Raw genomic sequence first — 21441 nt, 5'->3', positions numbered from 1 at the left:
GAAAAACTTCTACATAATTGAATACATGTTTAAAATAAATCAATCTTTCGTATTGACAGTTAATGTAACATTTTTGCGAAAACTATTTTATTTATTTTGTAGTGATCAATCCTCCACTGACTCCTCATTATGGTGTAATTGAAAAAAAATTATTTAACTTGAAATTAAAATGTCGAGTGATGACGATGATGGCAGCAATAATCTAACTCCGGAAACTATTAAAAGTGTTCAAAAGTGCTCAAAGTTTCGCACTGCTATTTCCTCAACGTCCATTTTATATTAACTTTGCGACCTTTTTAACTGTACTTATACCATTCCACAATACCTAAAATATTATAATCGACGTTGGGTAAAACCGAGTTGACTTTTGGGCATTCCCCTTTACACAAATTCAGTTTTTATAATAAGGAAAATCTTGGCTCTTAGATATAATCTGAGTCCTCACACCGAACATGCTCGGCAAAGATGTTTCTTTCAAAGAAATGCTCGGTGACGCGTTCACACATTTGAATGTGATAATACAAAAACGTCGAACATGTACGTACGTGGCAACTACGTACGTACGTATTCTTAATATTTAAACAATGCATAGAAATTCGAAAATATTTAATATAAGAATATAATTAATAAATTGTTAGTTATTATATCTATATTATAGTTTACATTACAACATCACAATATAAATATAAATGTAGCATTAATATGAAATATACAAATGTTTCTAAATATATTATGTACTATTAGAATTGTAATTAAAATGCATTAATATTTATTTTAATAACTATATAACAGCTGTATAATATACCAGGCGAGTCTATCTCATAAGAAGGGTCTATAAACGAGGAACTTTGTGTTGATATAATTATATTAAAAAAAAATACTACAAGGTCACAAATATAAAAAATCTTTTGATCAGTACTACAGCCATTTTATGTCAGCCTGCCTAGTGCAGCATCCCAAAATTCCACTTGGGGTGGGGCGCTTATAGTAAGCCATGATATCACTATCATCATGATATGAAGCAAGGAAAAAATTCTCAGTAATTTCATCACAGAACTATACCCTATCCGCGAAAAGAAGTGGGTAAAGCGCGCTCTCTGTTATATAATCCCATACAAATGATAGAGACAAAAATCTCAGTGGGCGCTTATCATTTTGAGTTACCAACTAAGTTTTTCTCCATCTCTTGATGACACAAAATAAAATTGTTGTGTCTGTTTATTGTTTGTCTTGTACTGATTTCTCAACCTGTCGCCCTGACTCCCGGCGGTATCGTCTCCCCTGCCGGGGTGTAATCCTCCGCCCGATACAAATATGTTTTTATGTAACGTGTATGTAAGTTTATTTATATTTTTATGTATGTATGTGAATTATATTTCTTTTCGGCTTTTATATGTATTTATTTTGTACACGGGCGCGAGAGCAAAATATAGAGCGGAAAATAATAATAATAAATATTCATTTATTTAAGAAAAATATATGTAGACCTGTACGGTAAAAAACGGAATTATATTTTCTTATTGAATTTCAAATATTTTTTGAAAACATATTTGAATTGATTTTGGAATAATATTTGAAAACGTGTTTGTAATTTGTTGGTTACTAAAAATGGTTGGCGCCCACTGAGATTTTTGCTTCTATCATTTGTATGGGATTACGTCACATAGAGAGCGCTATACAACTTCTTTCCGCGGATAGGGTATAGTCAACAAAACTACTCGGAATAAAGGCAATAACCACTATATCAATGCAAAGTGCTCGGTGACCCATTGACCATTACTAAACATGAGGTCGTACTCTATAATATATATTTTAATTATACTATTAATAATTTAAACTACATAGAAATAATACGTCATCTAACATTTAATATTATTAAAGCGTATATTAATTCCTGCAACTAATTAAATTAAGTTTACATATTATAATAATAAATGCACAAATTTACATTAATATAGTATCATAGGCAGACTTCACACACCTTTGAGAACTCTCAGGCATGCAGGTTTCCTCACGATGTTTTCCTTCACCTTTTGTTGTTATTAGTAACGCCTAAATCAAAAGAATTATATAATTCTCACTGTTGATTAAAACATGAAATTTAGTAATCAGTTAATAGATTTGAGCAATTATATTATTTTTGATAAAACAGATCAATTATATTCTATCCTAAATTACATTTTTTAATAATAAAAGTTTTAAGAAATTCAGTACAGAAAATAATGAACCAATATTTAAAAAAAATATAACATTAAACTGGGAATATTGCGCATAAAATAATAAAATAAAGTCGGTTTTTATAGATCATATTTAAATCGACGACAAATAAATTGTAATTTGAGACAGCCTCGTTTTTATTAATAATAGCTTCATATTATAAAACATAAAGGATTACTACAGTCTTGCTCCAAAAAACCACCTCCATACAAAATTAACTTTTGAAAGAGACTTCACTGGCTGGAGCAAATAAAATCTCCTCAATTTTAGAGAAAATATTGAAAATGTCAATGTTGAAAACCGAGTAAGTTTTATCTAATTTTAACTGAATTAGAAATTGGGAAAGCCGTCCCCGTTTCCACAGCAAGAAAAAATAAATAAAAATCATTGATATTATAATCATTAAGTTAGTGTAAATTAAAAATTTATAACACCCAACATGTGAAAGTTACAGTAACTAGAAAAGAGCTGATAATTTTCAGACGGCTGAACCGATTTTCTTGAATTATAGCTAAGAACACCTCGATCAAGCCACCTTTCAAACAAAAAAAAAAACTAAATTAAAATTGGTTCATTAGTTTAGGAGCTATGATGCCACAGACAGATACACACACACGTCAAACTTATAACACCCCTCTTTTTGGGTTGGGGGTTACAATTTATTTGCCGCCGCTTTAAATACGACTCAAAATTTATTTTATAAATTCCTTCAAGTGTGGGTAAAAACTAATAAATATTATAAAATAGTAGAAAAGTATAAATTTAAAAAAAAAATCTGTTACGTACATAGATTTGATTGATATGTAGTTAAAGTATAGTCCGTACAAAATTACTTACTCGCCATTTTAACTCTGTGTCAACTGGCATGTTAAAAGTACGGTTCACCTTTAAAATAAGGACTAAATCGTACTTTTCACGTGACAGTTGACACATAAAGTTCAAATGGCGAGTGACATCTCATTTTGTATGCATTATAAATTAATTGCGGATTCAAACATGATGGTGATATCACAATTCGTCTTTTACCTTTAAATATGTTTTGCAGAAGTTAAGCATGTCCTCGGTAGATCTATCACCCTCGTAGTCAGCCAAGTGCTTTCCATTCGCGTAGATTTTGAAAGTTGGCAGTGTTTGTACGCCAGCGAAGTCTGCCACTTTAGGATTATCTGCTGCTTCGACTGCAATCACTTTGATTGGACTGTTTTCGTTCTTTAGAGCGGTTGCCAGACGACTGTAGGCTGGTTTGACTGTTGAACAGTGGCCGCACCCTGGCAAAATTAAAGAACCGATTATTTAAAAATATTGATAATAGCTCGTTCACACAGGCTGGGTAAGTGTTGCGTAAGCGTAGACGTAGCGCGTACCATTGTATGAAACATGGCACACTGCTTGCGTAAAGCGTGGACGTATGCGTAACCCGGTATGTTTACGCGCGTCACTACGCACGTGTCACGTGTACGCAATTGGTGTGAATCGGCCTTGAATCCCAAGCTCAATAAAAAAGCTTAGTCACTCAGCGAGCGATGGAGTCTGGAGAGAGCTACGCTTGGAGTTACTCTATGAGATCAAATCAGGTGAGGAGATCCGTAGGAGAACAAGAGTAACGGCATACTCAACGGGTTGCGAAGATGAAGTGGCAATGGGCAGAGCACATACACACAGTTGGGGTCCCAAGATGCTGGAATGGCGACTTCTACCGGAAAGCGCAGAGTTGGAAGACCCTAGGCATATTATTGTAAATTGTACATTTGAAAAGAGCAACCGCCGAGTTTCTTGCTGGTTCTTCTCGGTAGGAACAGCATTCCGAACCAGTGGTAGATTATTTTGACGATTCAAAAGCACTTGTAAAAGTTTGAATTTGACGGACAACATCAAGCTAGTCGCACAAAGCCGCTGGATTCAAGACCATGGCGTGTGGAAGTGCCTACAAGAGACCTATGTCCAGCCGTGGACATCTATCAGTTGATAACGAAATCCACGCTTTTTTATCATTTACATAATCTTCGATATGCATGTTGATGCTTGTCTAGGAGCATACTTTTATAAGTTTTTTAAATGCAAGTCTAAAACTGACTGTGAAAGTCTAAAATCTAAACTACTACTGTTCTCGTCAGATCGAGATGGCGATCGAATCCTCGCGTCCTCCACACCGATTGCCATCTCGACCTGTCGCGTACTACAGTTTATCAGTGGTACTTACATGTGGCATAAAACATGACAAAGGTCGGATTCGGTGAGGCGATGACGTCTTGGAAATCGCTATCTCCAGCCAATTGCACATTCACCCCGAACCCTGCCTCCTGGTTACTCTTCGTGCTTTCCTTAGCTCGCTGTTCGCCCATTTGACTATGTATGAACGACACGAAGTCCGCTTTCTGTTAAACAATATGAACAATTCAACATATTTGATAAAATGATAATTTATATACACAGAGTCATAATTCGCGCGTAAAAACATGGCGCGTAGGCGAGACAACCAATAGAGAACGGACGCGCGCTGATTGGCTGAAATATTTTTGCTTCATTCAAAAATACGATTTCTGCGCATGTACATCGGCGTAACTTGTATATCGTTAAACGAAGATTGGCAGTCTTTTAAACATAAAAGCCAATTTAGAAATTGTAATTATCTATACCTATCTCGACTTCCCTGGCGTAGTGGTAAGGGCTGTCTTATGAGTGGGAGGTCCCGGGTTCGATTCCCGGCAGGGCTTTAGAATTTTATAATTTCTAAATTTCTGATCTCGTCTGGTGGAAGGCTTTGGCTGTGGCTAGTTACAAGCCGCGCCGCCAAGCAATTTAGCGTTCTAGTACGATGACGTGTAGAAACCAAAGAGTTTAATGAAAACTGCCATATCCCTTCCAGGTTAGTCCGCTTCCATCTTAGACTGCATCATCGCTTATCACCAGGTTAGATGCAATGGCCCTTGGCTGCAATCAAGAGCTAACTTCTATCTGAATAAATAAAATTAAAAGAAACTCTTCTAGACTTTTCGACGCTTGAATTGTGCCATTTCAAAAACAGTCTTACCTTTCTACCCCCACTGTAGTCCTGAACAAGCTTGTCGAAGTAGCTAAAGTACTTGAGGGTGGGGTATCCCTTGACGTCGTAATTGGAACATAGTTCCTGCTGTGTGGTGCAATCGACAGCGGCGAAGGCCACCATCAGTTCGTCGGCGAATTGCTCCGCTGCTTCGGTGAACTCTGGCTTTGTACTCTTGCAATGTCCGCACCCTGTTACATTAATAAATAATAATTATCAAACCCAGTCAAGTACGAGTCATAAGAATAAATAAACATCTGTTTTAGAATGTACAGGTAAAGCTCTTTTATATGACATCCCACTTGGTATACCTAGTTATCTTACTTTGAAAATTGGAATACATATTACATTTTATTTTTTTGTGATGTAACCACAAATTCACGGTTTTCGGATTTTTTTTTACTTGTGCTATAAGACCTACCTACCTGCGAAATTTCATGATTCTAGGTCAACGGGAAGTACCTTTTAGGTTTTCTTGAAACACGACAGACGGACAGACAGACAGACAGCAAAGTGATCCTATAAGGGTTCCGTTTTTCCTTTTGAGTTACGGAACCCTAAAAAAGCGGAAGGTGCATTCTTAGAATGACGCAAAATGAATAATAATGAGTTTACAGGGTCAAGATGATCCGTGATATGGATAGACGGCACTTACAGGGCGCGTAGAACATGACAATGGCGTGCTTGATCTTGCGCAGCGTGCTTCTGAAGGTCGCGGTGTCGAGGTGGCGCACGGCGCTCTCCTCCTCGCTCCACGGCTTCTCGGGCGGCGGCGGCGGTGGCGGCTCTTGTGGAGACTGCACCCCAATACAAATAATCACACTTCACACTAATATTATAAAAACGGTGTGTATGTATGTTTGTTGCTCCTTCACGCAAAAACTACTGGACGGATTTGGATAATATCCTGGATTAGCACACAAGCTACTTTTTATCCCGGAAGATCAATGAGTTCCCATAGGATTTTTTGATACCTATATTTACGGGCAAGAAGTCGCTGGCATTAGCAAGTATTATGAGTGTGTGTGGTTAGTGTGTGTGAGCGTGTGAGAGTGTGTGTATGAAAGTTTGTGGGGTGTTTGATTTTGACTTTGTTTGTGTGCCTTTGTGACTTTTTGTTTGAGTGTTTATTGAAAGAAGAAGAAAGAAAGAAAATTATTTATGTTTGTGTGTATGTCCAAACACTTGCAAACTGTACAACGCTGTAGAAGGGAACTCCTTCTACGGTGTTCTCACTAGATTTCAACATGGGGATATTCAAGGGGCAGTTCAAGGAATTCCTGAAAAGCCGGCAACGCATTCACGGCTCCACTGGTGCTGCAAATGTTCATGGACGGTCGTAATCAATTATCAGGTGACCCGCCTGCTCGTTTGCTCACTATTACATTTTTAACAAGTGTAAATTAAAAATTTATAACACCCCCGACAAGTGAAGGTTACAGTAACTAGAAAAAAGCTGATAACTTTCAAACGGCTGAACCGATTTTCTTGGACTAAGAACACTCTCGATCATGTCTCACCTTTCAAACAAAAAAAAACTAAATTAAAATCGGTTCACCAGTTTAGGAGCTATGATGCCACAGACAGATACACAGATACACACGTCAAACTTATAACACCCCTCTTTTTGGGTTGGGGGTTAAAAACTCACCTTAATGAAATCAATAATCTGTTGTTCCTGGCGCGCGTGTCCCGCATCGTACTGGTACTCGCCCTTACTGAAGTACTTTAGCGTTGGGTAACCTTTCACGCCAAAGCGCGACGCTAGGTCCGGCTGCTTAGTGGCGTCCACTGCCGCTAACAAACCGTTTATCTATAAGAACAAGTGAAAATTAAAAATTTATAACACCCCCAACAAGTAAAGGTTACATTAACTAGAAAAGAGCTGATAACTTTCAAACGGCTGAACCGATTTTTTTGGATTATAGCTAAGAACACTCTCCATCAAGCCACCCTTCAAACAAAACCAACTAAATTAAAATCGGTTCACCAGTTTAAGAGCTATGATGCCACAGACAGATACACAGATACACACGTCAAACTTATAACACCCCTCATTTTGGGTTGGGGGTTAAAAACAAGTAAATTAACATAAAACCGTATTATATGGCTGACTAATACCATAAAGTTAGTCTCAAGGTGCTGAATGACACCTCGCATCACAAAGTGCAGTGTTAGAAGAACCCCAGCTAAGTGGAGGACAGACAACATCAAACGAATCGCAGATTGCCATCGGGTTCAGCGCAAGATCGTGGCGTATGGAAGTCCCTACATGAGACCTATATCCAACAGTGGATGTTTATCGGTTAACCTATCCCCATGCCGAGTCCGATGCCATCCGCCGAGTTCCTTACTGGTTCTTCTCGGTAGGAACGGCATTCCGAACCAGTCATAAATTATTTGACGATTCTATTCTATTCTATTCTATTCATGACGAGTTTAGAAAATAGTTTAAAGTTAGTTTCATCTTCAACCCATCGGTGTCCCACTACTGAGATCAGATCTTCAGGCCGGAGTTCCGGCTGGTCAAGTGCGAATTGGCAGACTTCATAAACCTTTCAGAATATTATAGAGAACTCAGATATGCAGGCTTCTTCATGATGTTTCTCTTCAGCATGATAAAGCAAGTGATATTTAAATGCTTATAACTTTGAAAATTTAGAAATGCATGCCAGCAATCAAACCCCGGATCTCCTGGATAGGAGGCCGACATCTTAACCACCCAGTTATAAACACTTTAATGCTAGAGATTAAAACAGATCTATAGAGCGCACTTTGACTATGCCCAGACTTAAGACACTGTTAAAACGACAGCGTTATACCGCTGGCATAAATCTGTCTTGTTTTAACTGAAACTTAAGTAGAAATATTTTGAATTTGAATTTAAGTCTAAGCAAAGTCAAAGTAATCTCTATAGATTTCAAACTAAGTCTTACTTTTTGATCTTTGATCCTGGCGGCTGCCTTTTCGAACTCTGGTTTTATACGTTTGCAGTGTCCACACCAGGGTGCGTAGAACACGACCAATGCGTTATCAGCCTTTGCTAGTACACTGTCAAAGGTATCCACTAGAAGGACAAAAAAATCAAAACTATAGGTATAATGCATAAAATACTGCATTTATACTTAAAAATGCTTAAGTACATACATATGCATAAATGTTTCGCTTTAAATAATTATTTTGAATAACAAAACAGATTCTAATAATAATTATTAGGTTTGGTTAGAAATACCTTCAAATCTTCGCAATAAACGGATAATGAACTTAATAAGCATTCTTGTATGGAAAAACATTTATTTATATAAATATTTTATTTTAATATAAACCATATAAACATGATATAAACAGAATTTTAAACGCTATAAAAATCATAAAAATAAATAAAATACGTCAAAAAGCGTCAAAATAATGTCAATCAGAGGAGTGACTTTTGTCTTCTTATTCCAAAGAGAATAATTAAAACTTAAAAGAAAAAATAAGAGGTGTGTATCTTCCCCTTCCCCATAGCTCTTCCCTGTCTTCGGCGAACTCGTAAAGGAAAGCGCAGCGTTGGAAGACCCCACCACTAGGTGGACGGACGATATCCAACGAGTCGTAGGGAGCCGCTGCATTCAGGCGGCGCAAAACTGGCGTGTGAAAGTTTCCACAAGAGAACTATATTAGAGTCCGTTTTAGGAATTTTTTTTATTAGAAAATGATCGGAGTCACTCAGACCCCAAGGTCATCGTGAGGGGGAGTGATATAGATACTTTTTATAGTTGATAGAAGAGTTTAAGAGTAGTGACTTTTGTGTCACTATGACGATATTAATATTATTGTTGTTGTCATAAAAATGGAATAAATAAAAGTCGTAATTAGTAATCGTACTAAAGTTTATTTATTATTCCTGGTAATTACAGATGGCTATACAATGCACTGATGTGCTCGTAATCCACTGTACTCTACGCTGCTCAGTATTATACTAGACAGTTAATGTAATTGAAAGAGATCATGAGAATTGGTATGTCGACAACTAGCCATGTCTCTAACATGTCTTCTAATAAAAATATGTTTTCTCAAAGTATAATATTTATTTAATTGAATTTTATCGATCCTAAAACGGACTCTAATAAACTATGCCCTGCAGTGGACGTCTATCGGTTAAGGTGCAAGAGACGGGTCTGGCCGCGAAATTCAAATTTAATTTGGTTTTTCGCAATTTGTAAATTAATACGACAAAGTAGGCTTATAGCATTCTAATTCTGGCAATGGCAGTATCATCTTCACAGGATTACATAAAAATCTTTGTGTAACTTGAAAGTGTTCACTTTAAGAAATTAGTCAAAATAATGAGTTTGACATGAGATACAAATTAGTCGATACTATAGCTAATTTCTTAAACTGGACACTTTCAAGTAATGATTTTTATATAAACCTGTGAGGATGATACTGCCATTGGCAAATTCAAGTGGCATAAGCCTACTTAGTCGTATTAGTTTACAAATTGCGAAAAACCAAATTAAATTTGAATTTCGCGGGCAGAACCCGCGAAATTCCTCTTAGTGATTATGATGATGTTACGCGAGCTCAGTGTTTTATTGCGTCGTAACAAAATTAGCTATTTATTTAAACGTCTTTCGAGCCTATTGTGTCTGTAAAGTATACATATTCTGTAATAAAGTATAACTTAAAATATAAGCACAGCTTACCCGTCAAATGCACCACATCACTGTCCTCTGACCAACTGTCATCAACCACCTCCTTCTTCTTCTGCAGCTGTGAGGAGGGGTCCCTCATGAAATCCACTATCGCTTGTCGTTTGTTGTCGCCATTGTAAGGGAAACGATACTGGCCTTTCCTGCAAGGTAAAGGGAGTTTTCAGACAACTTTTTTAGAGTTCCTTACCTCAAAAGGAAAAAAGGAACCCTTATAGGATCAATTCGTTATCTGTCAGTCTATGCAACTATGTTGCAACTTCACATTAGACTACATACTTGTTTTGTACATTCACTGTAGCTCTCAAATGGATGGAGGGTGCATTTGAATTTAGTTTTTCTTATATTGTACTAGAGGATGCCCGCGGCTTCGCCCGCGTAGTTTTCGGTTTTTTTTTTTAAATCCCGTAGGAACTCTTGAATTTTCCGGGATAAAAAGTAGCCTATGTCCTTCCCCGGGATGTGTCCCAAGTCTGCACCAAATTTCATTAAAATCGGTTCAGACAGACAGACAGACAGACACACTTTCGCATTTATAATATTAGTAAGGATTCGTTGCCTGTCTAATGAATAGGACGATTATGTAATTAACGACCCTCACCAAAGAGGAATACAATACAGACAAGAGTCAGTACTTACTCGAAAAATAGTAGCGTTGGGAAACCGGTAATATTGTACAGTTGCCTTATTTTAGAATTTCCCGGCTTTGACACATCTATGGCAGCTAGTATTGCTTCACCCTGTTAATTGCAATACATTGTCATAGAAAAAAAAAAACACCCAAAATAAAAGTGAATTTTTTAAAAAATTAAAATAAAATATATCTTTATATAAAATCTATACTAACAAGTGTAAATTAAAAATTTATAACACCCCCGACAAGTGAAGGTGGCAGTAACTAGAAAAGAGCTGATAACTTTTAAACGGCTGAACCGATTTTTTTGGATTATAGCTAAGAACACGATCAAGCCACCTTTCAAACAAAAAAATTAAATTAAAATCGGTTCAATAGTTTAGGAGCTGCGATGCCACAGACAGATACACAGATACACACGTCAAACTTATAACACCCCTCTTTTTGGGTCGGGGGTTAGTAAATAAAATTGGCGTATCTGTCTGTAATTTCGAAATAACTACCTCATATAAAGCTCATATTATGGTTATGGTTATTTGAATGATACCATATCTGAATCACACGTTTTTAAAATTTTTGTCTGTGTGTGCGTCTGTTTAAACAGGCTAATCTTAGGAACGGCTGGACCTATTTTAACGGGACTTTCACTGACAAGTATAGGATTAGTCAAGGAGTAAGATAGGCTACTTTTTAACCGACTTTCAAAAAGGAGGAGTTGTGTTGTTGCCTATTTACCCCGATATCTCCGAGATTTCTGAACCGATTTACCTAAGTTTTTTTTAATCGATTAAGGAACTTTGCGACATTGTTCCATAAGAAATTTGGATTTCAACTCCTCAATCCTGATGCTGCAGGGGACATGACCACAAAAGCTGATGGGATTTAGAAGCTATCGGTTATAAATTGATATTGAAGGTACCAAGTAAACACTTTGTCGTTGACCTTGAGGACCCAACTCCTCAACCCTGATGCTGTAAGGAAATGCATTCCTAAATCCTGGTGATTGAAGAATCCCATTCACTTTTAAACACTCTTTGAGTAGAAACACTAGTAAAAAGAACCTACTGTCAAAATTTCAGAAAACTCACCTTTAAATCACTTGCAGCTGCAACATAATCTGGTTTTAGGGTTTTGCAGTACCCACACCATGGAGCGTAGAACATCACCAATGATCTTTTATAAGTAGCGATCCCTTTTTTCAGAAACTTTGTCAATGCCTGTTAAAACGATTTGTCTATCAGTAACTTGATGTAATCTCTGTCAAAAGGAAGCAAAGGAAATATCCTATAAGGGCCTGTGCAGACGAGGAAGTGTTATCTGCGGAAGACAAAAGTCCCTCAACTTTTAATACAGTATTGGATAGAATCAGGCGTTACTTTGCGGAAGTTCATGTTTAGCAAGAAACAGTTAAAAATTATTTTGCTATAATCCGCCAACGGAAAAAATCTGTATGGTCAAACATGCAGTTTGACCATAGGCAATTTACTAGACAATACAGCATTGTAAAGTCGAAATCTCCTGAGGATGCTCCGATGTCGGGGCGAAACGTGCGTGCAGAGTAGTGGAAAGTCTTGTGTGGTGGTGCATGTGAGTGGTGGTGGCAGTGCTTGCTTGGGAACTTGGCTTTATTGCTTGGTTGGGGAGGTAAGCGGTGCTTAGCTTGTAACTGCATGTTTGACCATACTGATTTTTTCTGTTGGCGGATTATAGCAAAATAATTTTTAACTGTTTCTTGCTTTTAATACAGTATTTGGTGTACTATTAGCCATCGTGTGCGTCATGCGTTGCAGTTCTTAGTGAACTATTTTTGTTCTCCACAGACAATAGTCGTCTGCACAGGTCATAAACATGTTGGTAAAGGGGAGCAGGGCTAATACCACAAGACGGGCATGTACTATTACATGCTTTACCTGATGTATGAAGACAATGCATACTAATATTATAATGCGAAAGTGCAACATTTTATGTCCAACAGTTTAACTGAGTCTGATGGGTACAGTGTTAGCTTATATCCCTGGGATGGACATAGGCTACTTTTTACCCCAGAAAATCAAAGACTTCTTACTGGATTCCTAAAGACCCATCCGCTTAACCGATTTATATGAATTTTGGTACTAAGGTAGCTTGCATCCCTGTAATTTCTGCTCAAGATTAAATACATTAGGTTTTGATGATCAGTAAATAGCTGAGAATAGGGTTTACACTTTTGAGGGTTGTAACTTTTTACTGTTTAATTGAAACCTGAAATTTTGACTTATTTAATATTTCATTAATTAATATTATTATCAATTCATCAATTCATCATCAATTTGAGATCGCTACATATTTTCCAGAACAAAATCTCTGTCGGACAAGGTAATTAATATTGTAGAAGCATTCATTTTTTTGGGTTAAAATTATGGAACCCTTAAAAAAAGTTCAGAAAAAATTTGTTCATGTAATAAATATAAATAAGAATAAACCTCGCCATCCAAGAGATGCATGATGTCAGTTGCTTGAGGGTCCTCTTCCCAGGGCAGGTCTCCTGTAGGATCTCTAAGGAAATTCACCATTGCACTAACAGTGACTCCTCTGTCATAATCCTTGTGGAACTCCCCATCTTTATAATGCTTGATACTATAAGGCTTATCGAGTGATACTTTAAGCTTCTTGCAAAGCTTTTTGCCTTCACTAAAAAGTAATTCAAGATCAGCTCAGATTATATACTTCATTAAAAAATTCAGACTCACTCAGCAGGCAATGGAGAAAGCTATTTGGAGTTTTTATGTGATCAAATCAGAAATGAGGAAACCTATACCAGAATCGTGCATGGAGTACTGTAGCCATTTATGGGATGGCTCTGCCAGGTACCAGATCGAAGCATTGGATTCGGTGGATCGCCGAGCTAGAAGACTCATTGGTGACGAAGCACTGATGAATACTAAACTCCAAAGTTTAGAACATCGGCGTAAAGTTGCCAGTCTATCGGTATTCTACAGGATATATTTCGGAGAGTGTGCACAAGAACTGTTTGACCTGGTTCCTCCTTCACCTTTCTACCATCGTACTGCCAGGCATCGTCAAGGTCTGCATCCGTACGTAGTCGAAATTCCTCGAACACGTACGAAACGATTTGCTTCCTCTTTCCTAATTCGAACCGCTAGGATTTGGAACGCCCTTCCGGCGTCAGTTTTCCCTTCCACCTATAATATGAGTACCTTCAAGTCAAGAGTGAATAGGCAACTTCTAGGCAAGCGCGCTCCATCTTAGGCTGCATCATCACTTGCTAGCAAGTCTGATTGCAGCCAAGCGCTAGTATATAATTTTAAAAAAAAAATCAGATTGACAGGTTGCAAAGCTGAAGTGGCAATGGGCAGGGCACATACTTTGAGAAACTGATGGAGGTTGTGATCCCAAAGTGCTAGAATGGCAATCTCACACCAGATATTTATGCCAACAGGCAGATACACCACTATATGGGCATCTATCGGTTGATATATTCTTCAATGCAATCTATTTTCCTTCCGCTGTCTACAATATTGTAAAAGCAGAAGACTATGTTACCTTTTTATGCCACAACAGCTAAACTGATCTTAATGAAACTTGGCACAGAGATAGGTTGCATTTTGAGTGATTACGAAGAAACTCTTTACTCTGGAAAATCAAAGATTTCTGTTTTTTAGGAGAACTATATTCATAGGTATAAACTTGCAGGCTTTAGCTAGTCACTACCCATATTATAAATATGTGAAAGTGTTTTTGGATATAGTAATGAACCTGGAATGACAGATGCTATTTTTTATCCCAGAAAATCAAAGAGCTTCCATGGGATTGTAAAAACCTAAATCCACGGAGACAAAGTTGCGGGCACCAGCTAATATACAATAATAATTGTTCACAAACCTGCCACTGCAGTCAATAGTGACTAATGTTGCTTGTCCTTTCATACTGTCAGCCGCATCTTTAAACACGTCCGTTACATTCTGCGACAACTTTTGGTTATTCACATAAAGTACTAAAATATTCGTTTTTGACCGTAACAACTTCTTGAACTCTTTGATATCACCAATGTCAGATATAACTGAAGTTTTTTGCCTTTTCACTTGACTTGTTATTTGTAAACACAAGAACATGAGCATTAAAATCTGAAAGGAACAATAATCACATCACACTTCACACTAATATTATAAAGGCAAAAGTTTGTATGTGTGTGTGTGTGTGTTTGTGTGTGTGTGTGTGTATGTTTGTTACTCCGTCAAGCAAAAACTACTGGACGGATTGGGCTGAAATTTAGAATGGAGATAGAGTATACTCTGGATTAACACATAGGCTACTTTTTATCCCGAAAAATCAAAGAGTTCCCCCGGGATTTTTAAAAAACTACATCCACGCGAACGAAGTCGCGGTGAACAGCTAGGTTGATTCTTGGCTATAACTTAAGAGTTAGTCGAACTAAGTATCTACTAAAAATATTCTGTGGTATCTACCTTCCAAATTTGTTGGTGCCACATGTTCAAGCTTCGGTTAACCGTATTAAAAATTGTATATTTGAAGATCTGTTTAACTGTAGCTACACATTTGTCAAACGCCAATGAACACTAGTTAAATGTATCACTTATATTTATGGAAGACTTGATAGCCATTAAATACTTAATTTCTTAATTTTTATAACATGTTTTTTACAAAAAAAGTGATTTTTTGTTTTTAAAGTGATCATAGACAAATCATCATAGACTTCATAGAGAATTTTTGACATGACAGTTGACAGTTGACACATGTTTTTTTAAAACTAGCTGTTAGCTCTAGGTTCTAGGCCAATGGTCGTAAGTGTCAAATAAGCTAATAAAGTTTTTTAGCTTATTATGCTTATTAATATTATTTGACCTTCAAATTTGACACGTATGACTATCCAAAATTCTATGACCAAATAAGCTAATATTCTGGTTTGTGAAAGAGACGCCATCACTCATCAAAGCGAGATAGAAAATTTAAATCGCGCGTGTGAGAGAGACACCATCATACGTCGAAGCGAGACAGCAATTATAGTTGATAACTTTCTTTTTATGATAACTAAAAACTTTTTAGACGCTACATTACGCCCCATGGGCTTTAATGGATTTCAGTACAACATTACAGCCCGGCTAATTCATAGGAATGTTATGACGTATTATTTTATTACCTTTAGAATAACAGGGCAGTAGTTAATAAGGCATTCTGGAGCGAGTGGGGTGAAAAGCTTATTTATTTTTGTCCATAATAGTTGTTGATTTATAGTACAAAAGGTCGAAAAAAATACCCGAGTTCGGAACCAGTGTCATAACAGCCTATACAAATCTTTTTTCTTAGAGAAAAATAGTATTTTTAGCCAGGGTTGGGTAGATTCCGCATTTTTGAGATGGTCACACTGCATAGTCCCAAGATTCTGGGACTTCATTGGTCTGTGGCATAAAGCTATTATAATACGTCCATGGTCTGTGGTCATTTCCAATAAGTTTGTTTACAAGTACCTATTCGTAAACATATCAGTAAGTAAGCAACCTTCTGATTGGCTAATTTGTGCACAAGGGAACAATTCAATAGTTATAGCCAATAGTAAACGGTATCGTACGTGTCGTACGTATTTTACGGTATCGTACCTATCAACGGAAACAGCTTTTTTTTTTGTGAGTCACCTGGGTCACCTTCAAACTTTGACTCTCTTTTTACCGGTCGTCGCTTACTGCTGAGTGCTGTTTTGTCTTTTGCTCTGCTGAATTTTCGTGCCGGCTTTAGAACTTGTAAGTACTATCTACTATTTATTATAATTTTAAAATGCATTTTAGTGTAAGTATAATTAAAGTTATAGTGTCAAAAGCGAAGAAGAGCTTAGCACTGTTAAAGAAGGTTTTTGTATTAATTTATGTGTCACACTGGCTGTCTATTTTATTCAAGATTTTATTCTAATTCTGTTTAAAATTTGGAATGTCACTCCAACATAAACACATATTTTTATTAGAAGAACATGTCTTCTAATAAAAATATGTTTTTCTCAAAGTATAATATTTATTTTAATTGAATTTTATCGATCCTAAAACGGACTATAATATGGTAGCAGAGGTCCGTGGATCGTGGTATCAAGTTAAAAAATCTACCGTAAAAACCGCCATTTCTGACCGCTTTTTGCATAATCGGCCAAAACTTCGAAAAAATATAAGATAAGGTTATATAAGGTATTGATGATAATGTGCCAGAAACCCTATTCAAATGCTAAAAAATAGGTTCAATTTTAGGCACAGTTCAGGTAGACACCTCCCTTAGTAAAATGTTGGGTAAAGATCTGCACCTCTTGCTTGCGTTGTATGGTCGTTATAATCCACAGGATCCATAAAACACCTAAATCCACGAAGTTGCAGGCATTATGTAGTTGGTACAGAAATAACTTGCCTCCTGGAAATGAACATAGGATATCTTTCTAATCTAAAAATCAAACAGATAAAGTCCCACTGTCTTTTGTCTATAATATAGTATGTATAACATCTTTTAATAACATCTTTGTATTTTTAGGATTAGCTAGTAAACATGGGCCGTAAATTCGTCGTTGGCGGTAACTGGAAGATGAATGGGGATAAGAACCAGATAAATGAAATTGTCAACAATTTGAAGAAGGGACCCCTGGATCCAAATGCCGAAGTGGGTATCAAATCTTTAAAAGAGTTTTAAAATGCTCACGTGCTTACAGAGTGAAGTGAGCTAACCATACAAAGTTTCAACGCAGGTTTTCAAATATACAATTAGTGGGTTTCAAAACTGCATTCAAATCTAAGCTCATTTCCAAGCAAAATAACATAAGTACAGATTGATTTCCATGCAATAAACTTGTGTATTTTGTATATAGGTTATAATCGGAGTGCCTGCCATCTACCTGGCCTATGTCAAAAGCATTGTCCCTGATTCCATCAGTGTAGCTGCTCAGAACTGCTGGAAGGTGTCAAAGGGAGCCTTTACAGGTAGGTACTATTTTATGTTTCCTTAGAAGGGCGAACATTTGTTTTTTGTTTTGATCGTCTGTGTAAAATGTAATGCCGTTGTTGTTGACACACACATAAACAAAATGTAATAAATTAATTATGATTACAAGTATAAACATATCATATAGAGATTAATACATAATTTATTTCGTAGAGTATGCCTTCTATTTGGGAGTTCCAGGGGTTGATTGCAGGCTTCATCTACATTTCAGAGTTAAGTGCTGCCAAGGAATTAATGTCACGTGCCTTAACGTTGAAGGAAAACATCGTGATGAGACCGCATGCCTATGAGTTCTCCTTAAGGTTCTCAAAGATATGTGAAGTCTGCCAATCCACAATTTGCCAAAATAGCCAGAGCCTAGGGGTTAGGCTCTGGCCTCTCATGTTGAGAGGAGACTTGTGCTCAGTAGTGGGCTGGTGATGGGTTGATCATGATAATGATGATGAACCTTATAATTTCAGGTGAAATTTCCCCTGCAATGATCAAAGACGTTGGTGTTGGCTGGGTTATTTTGGGACACTCTGAACGGAGGACCATCTTTGGTGAAAAGGATGACTTGGTTGCTGATAAGGTAAGCTGACTGTGTACATGTATTTTCAGCTTGCATAAGCATATAAGTTACATCCAGTCAAGCTGCTTATGCATCCATCTATATATCAAACCATTTATTTTGCTTATGCCAATTGCAAGATATGGTCATTGAAATCTTGACTCAATAGCAATTTCAACACTTAACAGGGATCTCCAAACTTTTTAGCTTAAGGTCCATACTGATTCCTCTACCAGTCCAAAGGTCTAAGATCATTGGTATCTATCAAACATTTATTATTGTTTTGTATGACTTTCCTACATTATAAAATACATTGTAGTCACAATAAACTATAATGGGCTGCTTATTAGGATTTTTTTTGTTGGGATGGCAGGAGTCGTAGTTTGGAGACTGCGGAGTTTACGAATTTATCTAATGTTAGTTATAGTAACCAGAATCGACTCCGAGGCATATAAAAATTTATATTTTGGCACATATTTCTGTAATAATATTTTTTACATACATAGAAAGAGTCCCACTGCAATGTATTATTTTTAGGTTGCACATGCCCTTGAATCCGGGTTGAAGGTCATAGCCTGTATTGGAGAAACTCTTGAAGAGAGGGAAGCAGGAAAAACTGAAGAGGTTGTCTTCAGACAGACTAAGGCTCTTTTGCCAGCCATTGGCAACAACTGGGCCAACGTTGTGTTGGCGTACGAGCCTGTATGGGCCATTGGTACTGGCAAAACTGCCTCACCGCAACAGGTAATTTGTTATTTTACCTGGTTGATAAATGTGTTAATAATTGTATTTTTTTTTTTTATGTATGTTCCCCGATTACTCAAAGACCCCTGGACCGATTTGGAAATATTTTTTTTGTTTGAAAGGGTATAATACTATGCAGGTGGTCCCATATAAATTTGGTGAAGATCTGATGTATATTGCAAAAATATACTGAAACAAAGCTTGAATGATATTAAAACATTTGTCTCTTTTTAACCGACTTCCAAAAAAGGAGGAGGTTCTCAATTCGTCGGAATCTTTTTTTTTATGTATGTTCACCGATTACTCAAAGACCCCTGAACCGATTTAGAAAGAGATCTGATGAATATCTTCGGAGATGGAGAACAGAACTCCTCAATGGATAAGAGCAAATTGCTCGCGATCAGTGTAATAGCTTAGTAAACAGTAGGGTTTTAACTGGGCATAGCATATTATAGTACAGTAGGGCCACTAAAAATTGTGAAATAAAAAAAATTCAAAAGAAAAATAAAACCAACTTCAAAAACCGCAAGCACTTAAAAGTAATAAATAATTTTTGTTTAGTTACACATGTAATGTACCTTGGTATGAAGTCGGGCGAGCTTCACATTTGGATTTCTAATTTTGTTTTATTATGCTCGCTCGCTATAAAAATTATTTATTAGTTTTTAGTGCTTGTGGTTTTTGAAGTCGGTTTTATTTTTCTTTTGAAAATTTTTTTAGTGCAAGAAACAAATATAATGAATAATGACCCATAGTGTTAAATAGCAATTTCATATCACTAACTATTATAAATGCTAAAGTGTTTGTTTGTTAGTTGGCTATTGGTTTGTTGGGTTGTCAATCACGTCACAATGGATCGACGTAATTTTTAACCAACTCCCAAAAAGGAGGCGGTTCTCAATTCGGCCCGTTTTTTTTTGCATGGACATAGTTAAAGAGTGGCTTCTTTTATTCCAGCTTATTTTTTTGCTGTATAGTAGATATTGTACGCGACAGATCGAGATGGGGTATGAGGCGGAAGGACGCCCCGATCACCCGCACCCGTTTGCCATCTCGAACTGTCGAGACATGTAGGTTTTCTCACAATGTTTTTCTTCACATGTCCTGTGATATTAGGTAGCTTAAACGCAAATAAATCAGAGAAGTTAGAGGTACGTTCCAGCAATCCAATCCAGGACTCCCGAACAGGAGATCAAAGTGTAAGCAATAGGTTATCACTTCTCTTTTACTTGAAACTGTAACAAAATCCATTGTCGTTTAGGCCCAGGACGTCCACGCGTCCCTCCGAGGCTGGTTATCTTCCAACGCCTCTGCGGACGTCGCACAGTCCGTGCGCATCCAATATGGCGGTTCAGTGACGGCTTCCAACGCAAAGGAGCTCGCCGCATGTCCAGACATCGACGGCTTTCTGGTCGGTGGTGCTAGTCTTAAACCTGAATTTATCGATATTGTGAATGCTACTCAATAATTAATAAAATGTAATGTACACTGGTTCAATTAAGATGTGTGAAATGACAGTGCTGTAAAAGACGTGGAACTAAAGTGGTGTAGCGTCCACCATATCTTATTGCGTCTTTTTCGGGCACTAGCATCGATTCTGTTTTTCTTTAATGAAACAAATGTTCTGCAGCTTTATCTTTTCTTAAAAGTAGATAAAGTTGAAAACTAAAACCTGACTACGATCGTCTGAGTAAACTTTGAAATATTATAGTAAAATTGTTTTTCTGTCACTTGGTATATTTTAATGTTGATGTAATAGCGACGTTTAAGGTGCATGAGACGAATCTGCCCGCGAAATTTAAATTTAATTTGGTTTTTCGCAATTTGTAAATTAATACGACAAAGTAGGCTTATGGCATTCTAATTCCGACAGTGGCAGTATCATCTTCACAGGATTACATAAAAATCTTTACTTGGAAGAGTTCAGTTTAAGAAATTAGTCGAAATAATGAATTTGACATGAGTTACTCACATATTAGTCGATACTATAACTAATTTCTTAAACTGGACCCTGAACTGCAGTCCAGATACACTTTCCGAATGGCGAACCCACGGTAGAAGACATTGAAAGTGCCTACTGGCAGATGGTTCTTCAGGCCCTCACACGAGGACAGAAAAAATTTGCTTTCCCCGTCAACAAACGTAACCCAGAAGCCAGGAGAATTCACTTTCGTATTTCCTAACGCGTATTTGTGTTCCATATGCACTGACTTCATAATGTCCGATAGTGTCATTTTGCCCTGGCAGGTGACTTTGCACCAAGTGTTTCAAGAATTGCGTCATAAAGTCAATTGGTGATGATGACAATCTAATTAAGAACGAACCGAATGAAGAAGACCCCAATCCCAAAATTATAAACCCCGATGTGGATCAAAAGAGCCCTCCACCTCTACAGGACGTAGTGTTGTACATCCTGTAGAGGTGGATGCTGTAGTCAGGTAAAAAGTGGACAAGGGTTTCGGAGGAGATGATTTTCACTAACCAACCTTATAAAAAAATTGGATTAATTATATTATGTCAAGTATATCTTATAGTAATAATATTCTATCGAAACAAAAGCGCAGCAGTCTAT

At 37.0% G+C, this 21441-nt stretch overlaps 2 protein-coding genes across 3 annotated transcripts; one reads left to right on the top strand and one right to left on the bottom strand.

Annotated features, from left to right (window-relative positions):
* Positions 1-2800: 2800 nt before the first annotated feature.
* On the bottom strand, positions 2801-15285 carry LOC123880549 (protein disulfide-isomerase A5). Of its 2 annotated transcripts, XM_045928726.1 has the most exons (13): positions 15055-15285; positions 14471-14712; positions 13051-13258; positions 11677-11805; positions 10594-10694; positions 9949-10097; positions 8197-8327; positions 6912-7073; positions 5916-6057; positions 5249-5451; positions 4418-4592; positions 3193-3485; positions 2801-3031 (listed from the first exon to the last, which is right to left on the bottom strand). In XM_045928726.1, exons 1-12 carry the CDS (start codon positions 15076-15078, stop codon positions 3226-3228), a joined length of 1926 nt encoding a protein of 641 aa, XP_045784682.1. In that variant the 5' UTR covers positions 15079-15285; the 3' UTR covers positions 2801-3031; positions 3193-3225. The 2 variants fall into 2 exon arrangements, with proteins under 2 accessions (XP_045784682.1, XP_045784681.1); XM_045928725.1 differs by having other exon boundaries at positions 2801-3485.
* A 934-nt stretch (positions 15286-16219) lies between these two features.
* On the top strand, positions 16220-20382 carry LOC123880573 (triosephosphate isomerase). Its single transcript, XM_045928766.1, has 6 exons — positions 16220-16344; positions 17111-17236; positions 17442-17553; positions 18037-18146; positions 18663-18869; positions 20131-20382. The coding sequence occupies exons 2-6, from the start codon at positions 17126-17128 to the stop codon at positions 20335-20337; spliced, it is 747 nt and encodes a 248-aa protein (XP_045784722.1). The 5' UTR covers positions 16220-16344; positions 17111-17125; the 3' UTR covers positions 20338-20382.
* The last annotated feature ends 1059 nt before the right edge of the window (positions 20383-21441 follow it).

The sequence above is a fragment of the Maniola jurtina genome, chromosome Z (assembly GCF_905333055.1).
Source record: "Maniola jurtina chromosome Z, ilManJurt1.1, whole genome shotgun sequence".
NCBI lineage: Eukaryota > Metazoa > Arthropoda > Insecta > Lepidoptera > Nymphalidae > Maniola > Maniola jurtina.
Note: the sequence above shows the minus strand (reverse complement) of the source record. Positions and strands in the feature narration are given on the sequence as shown.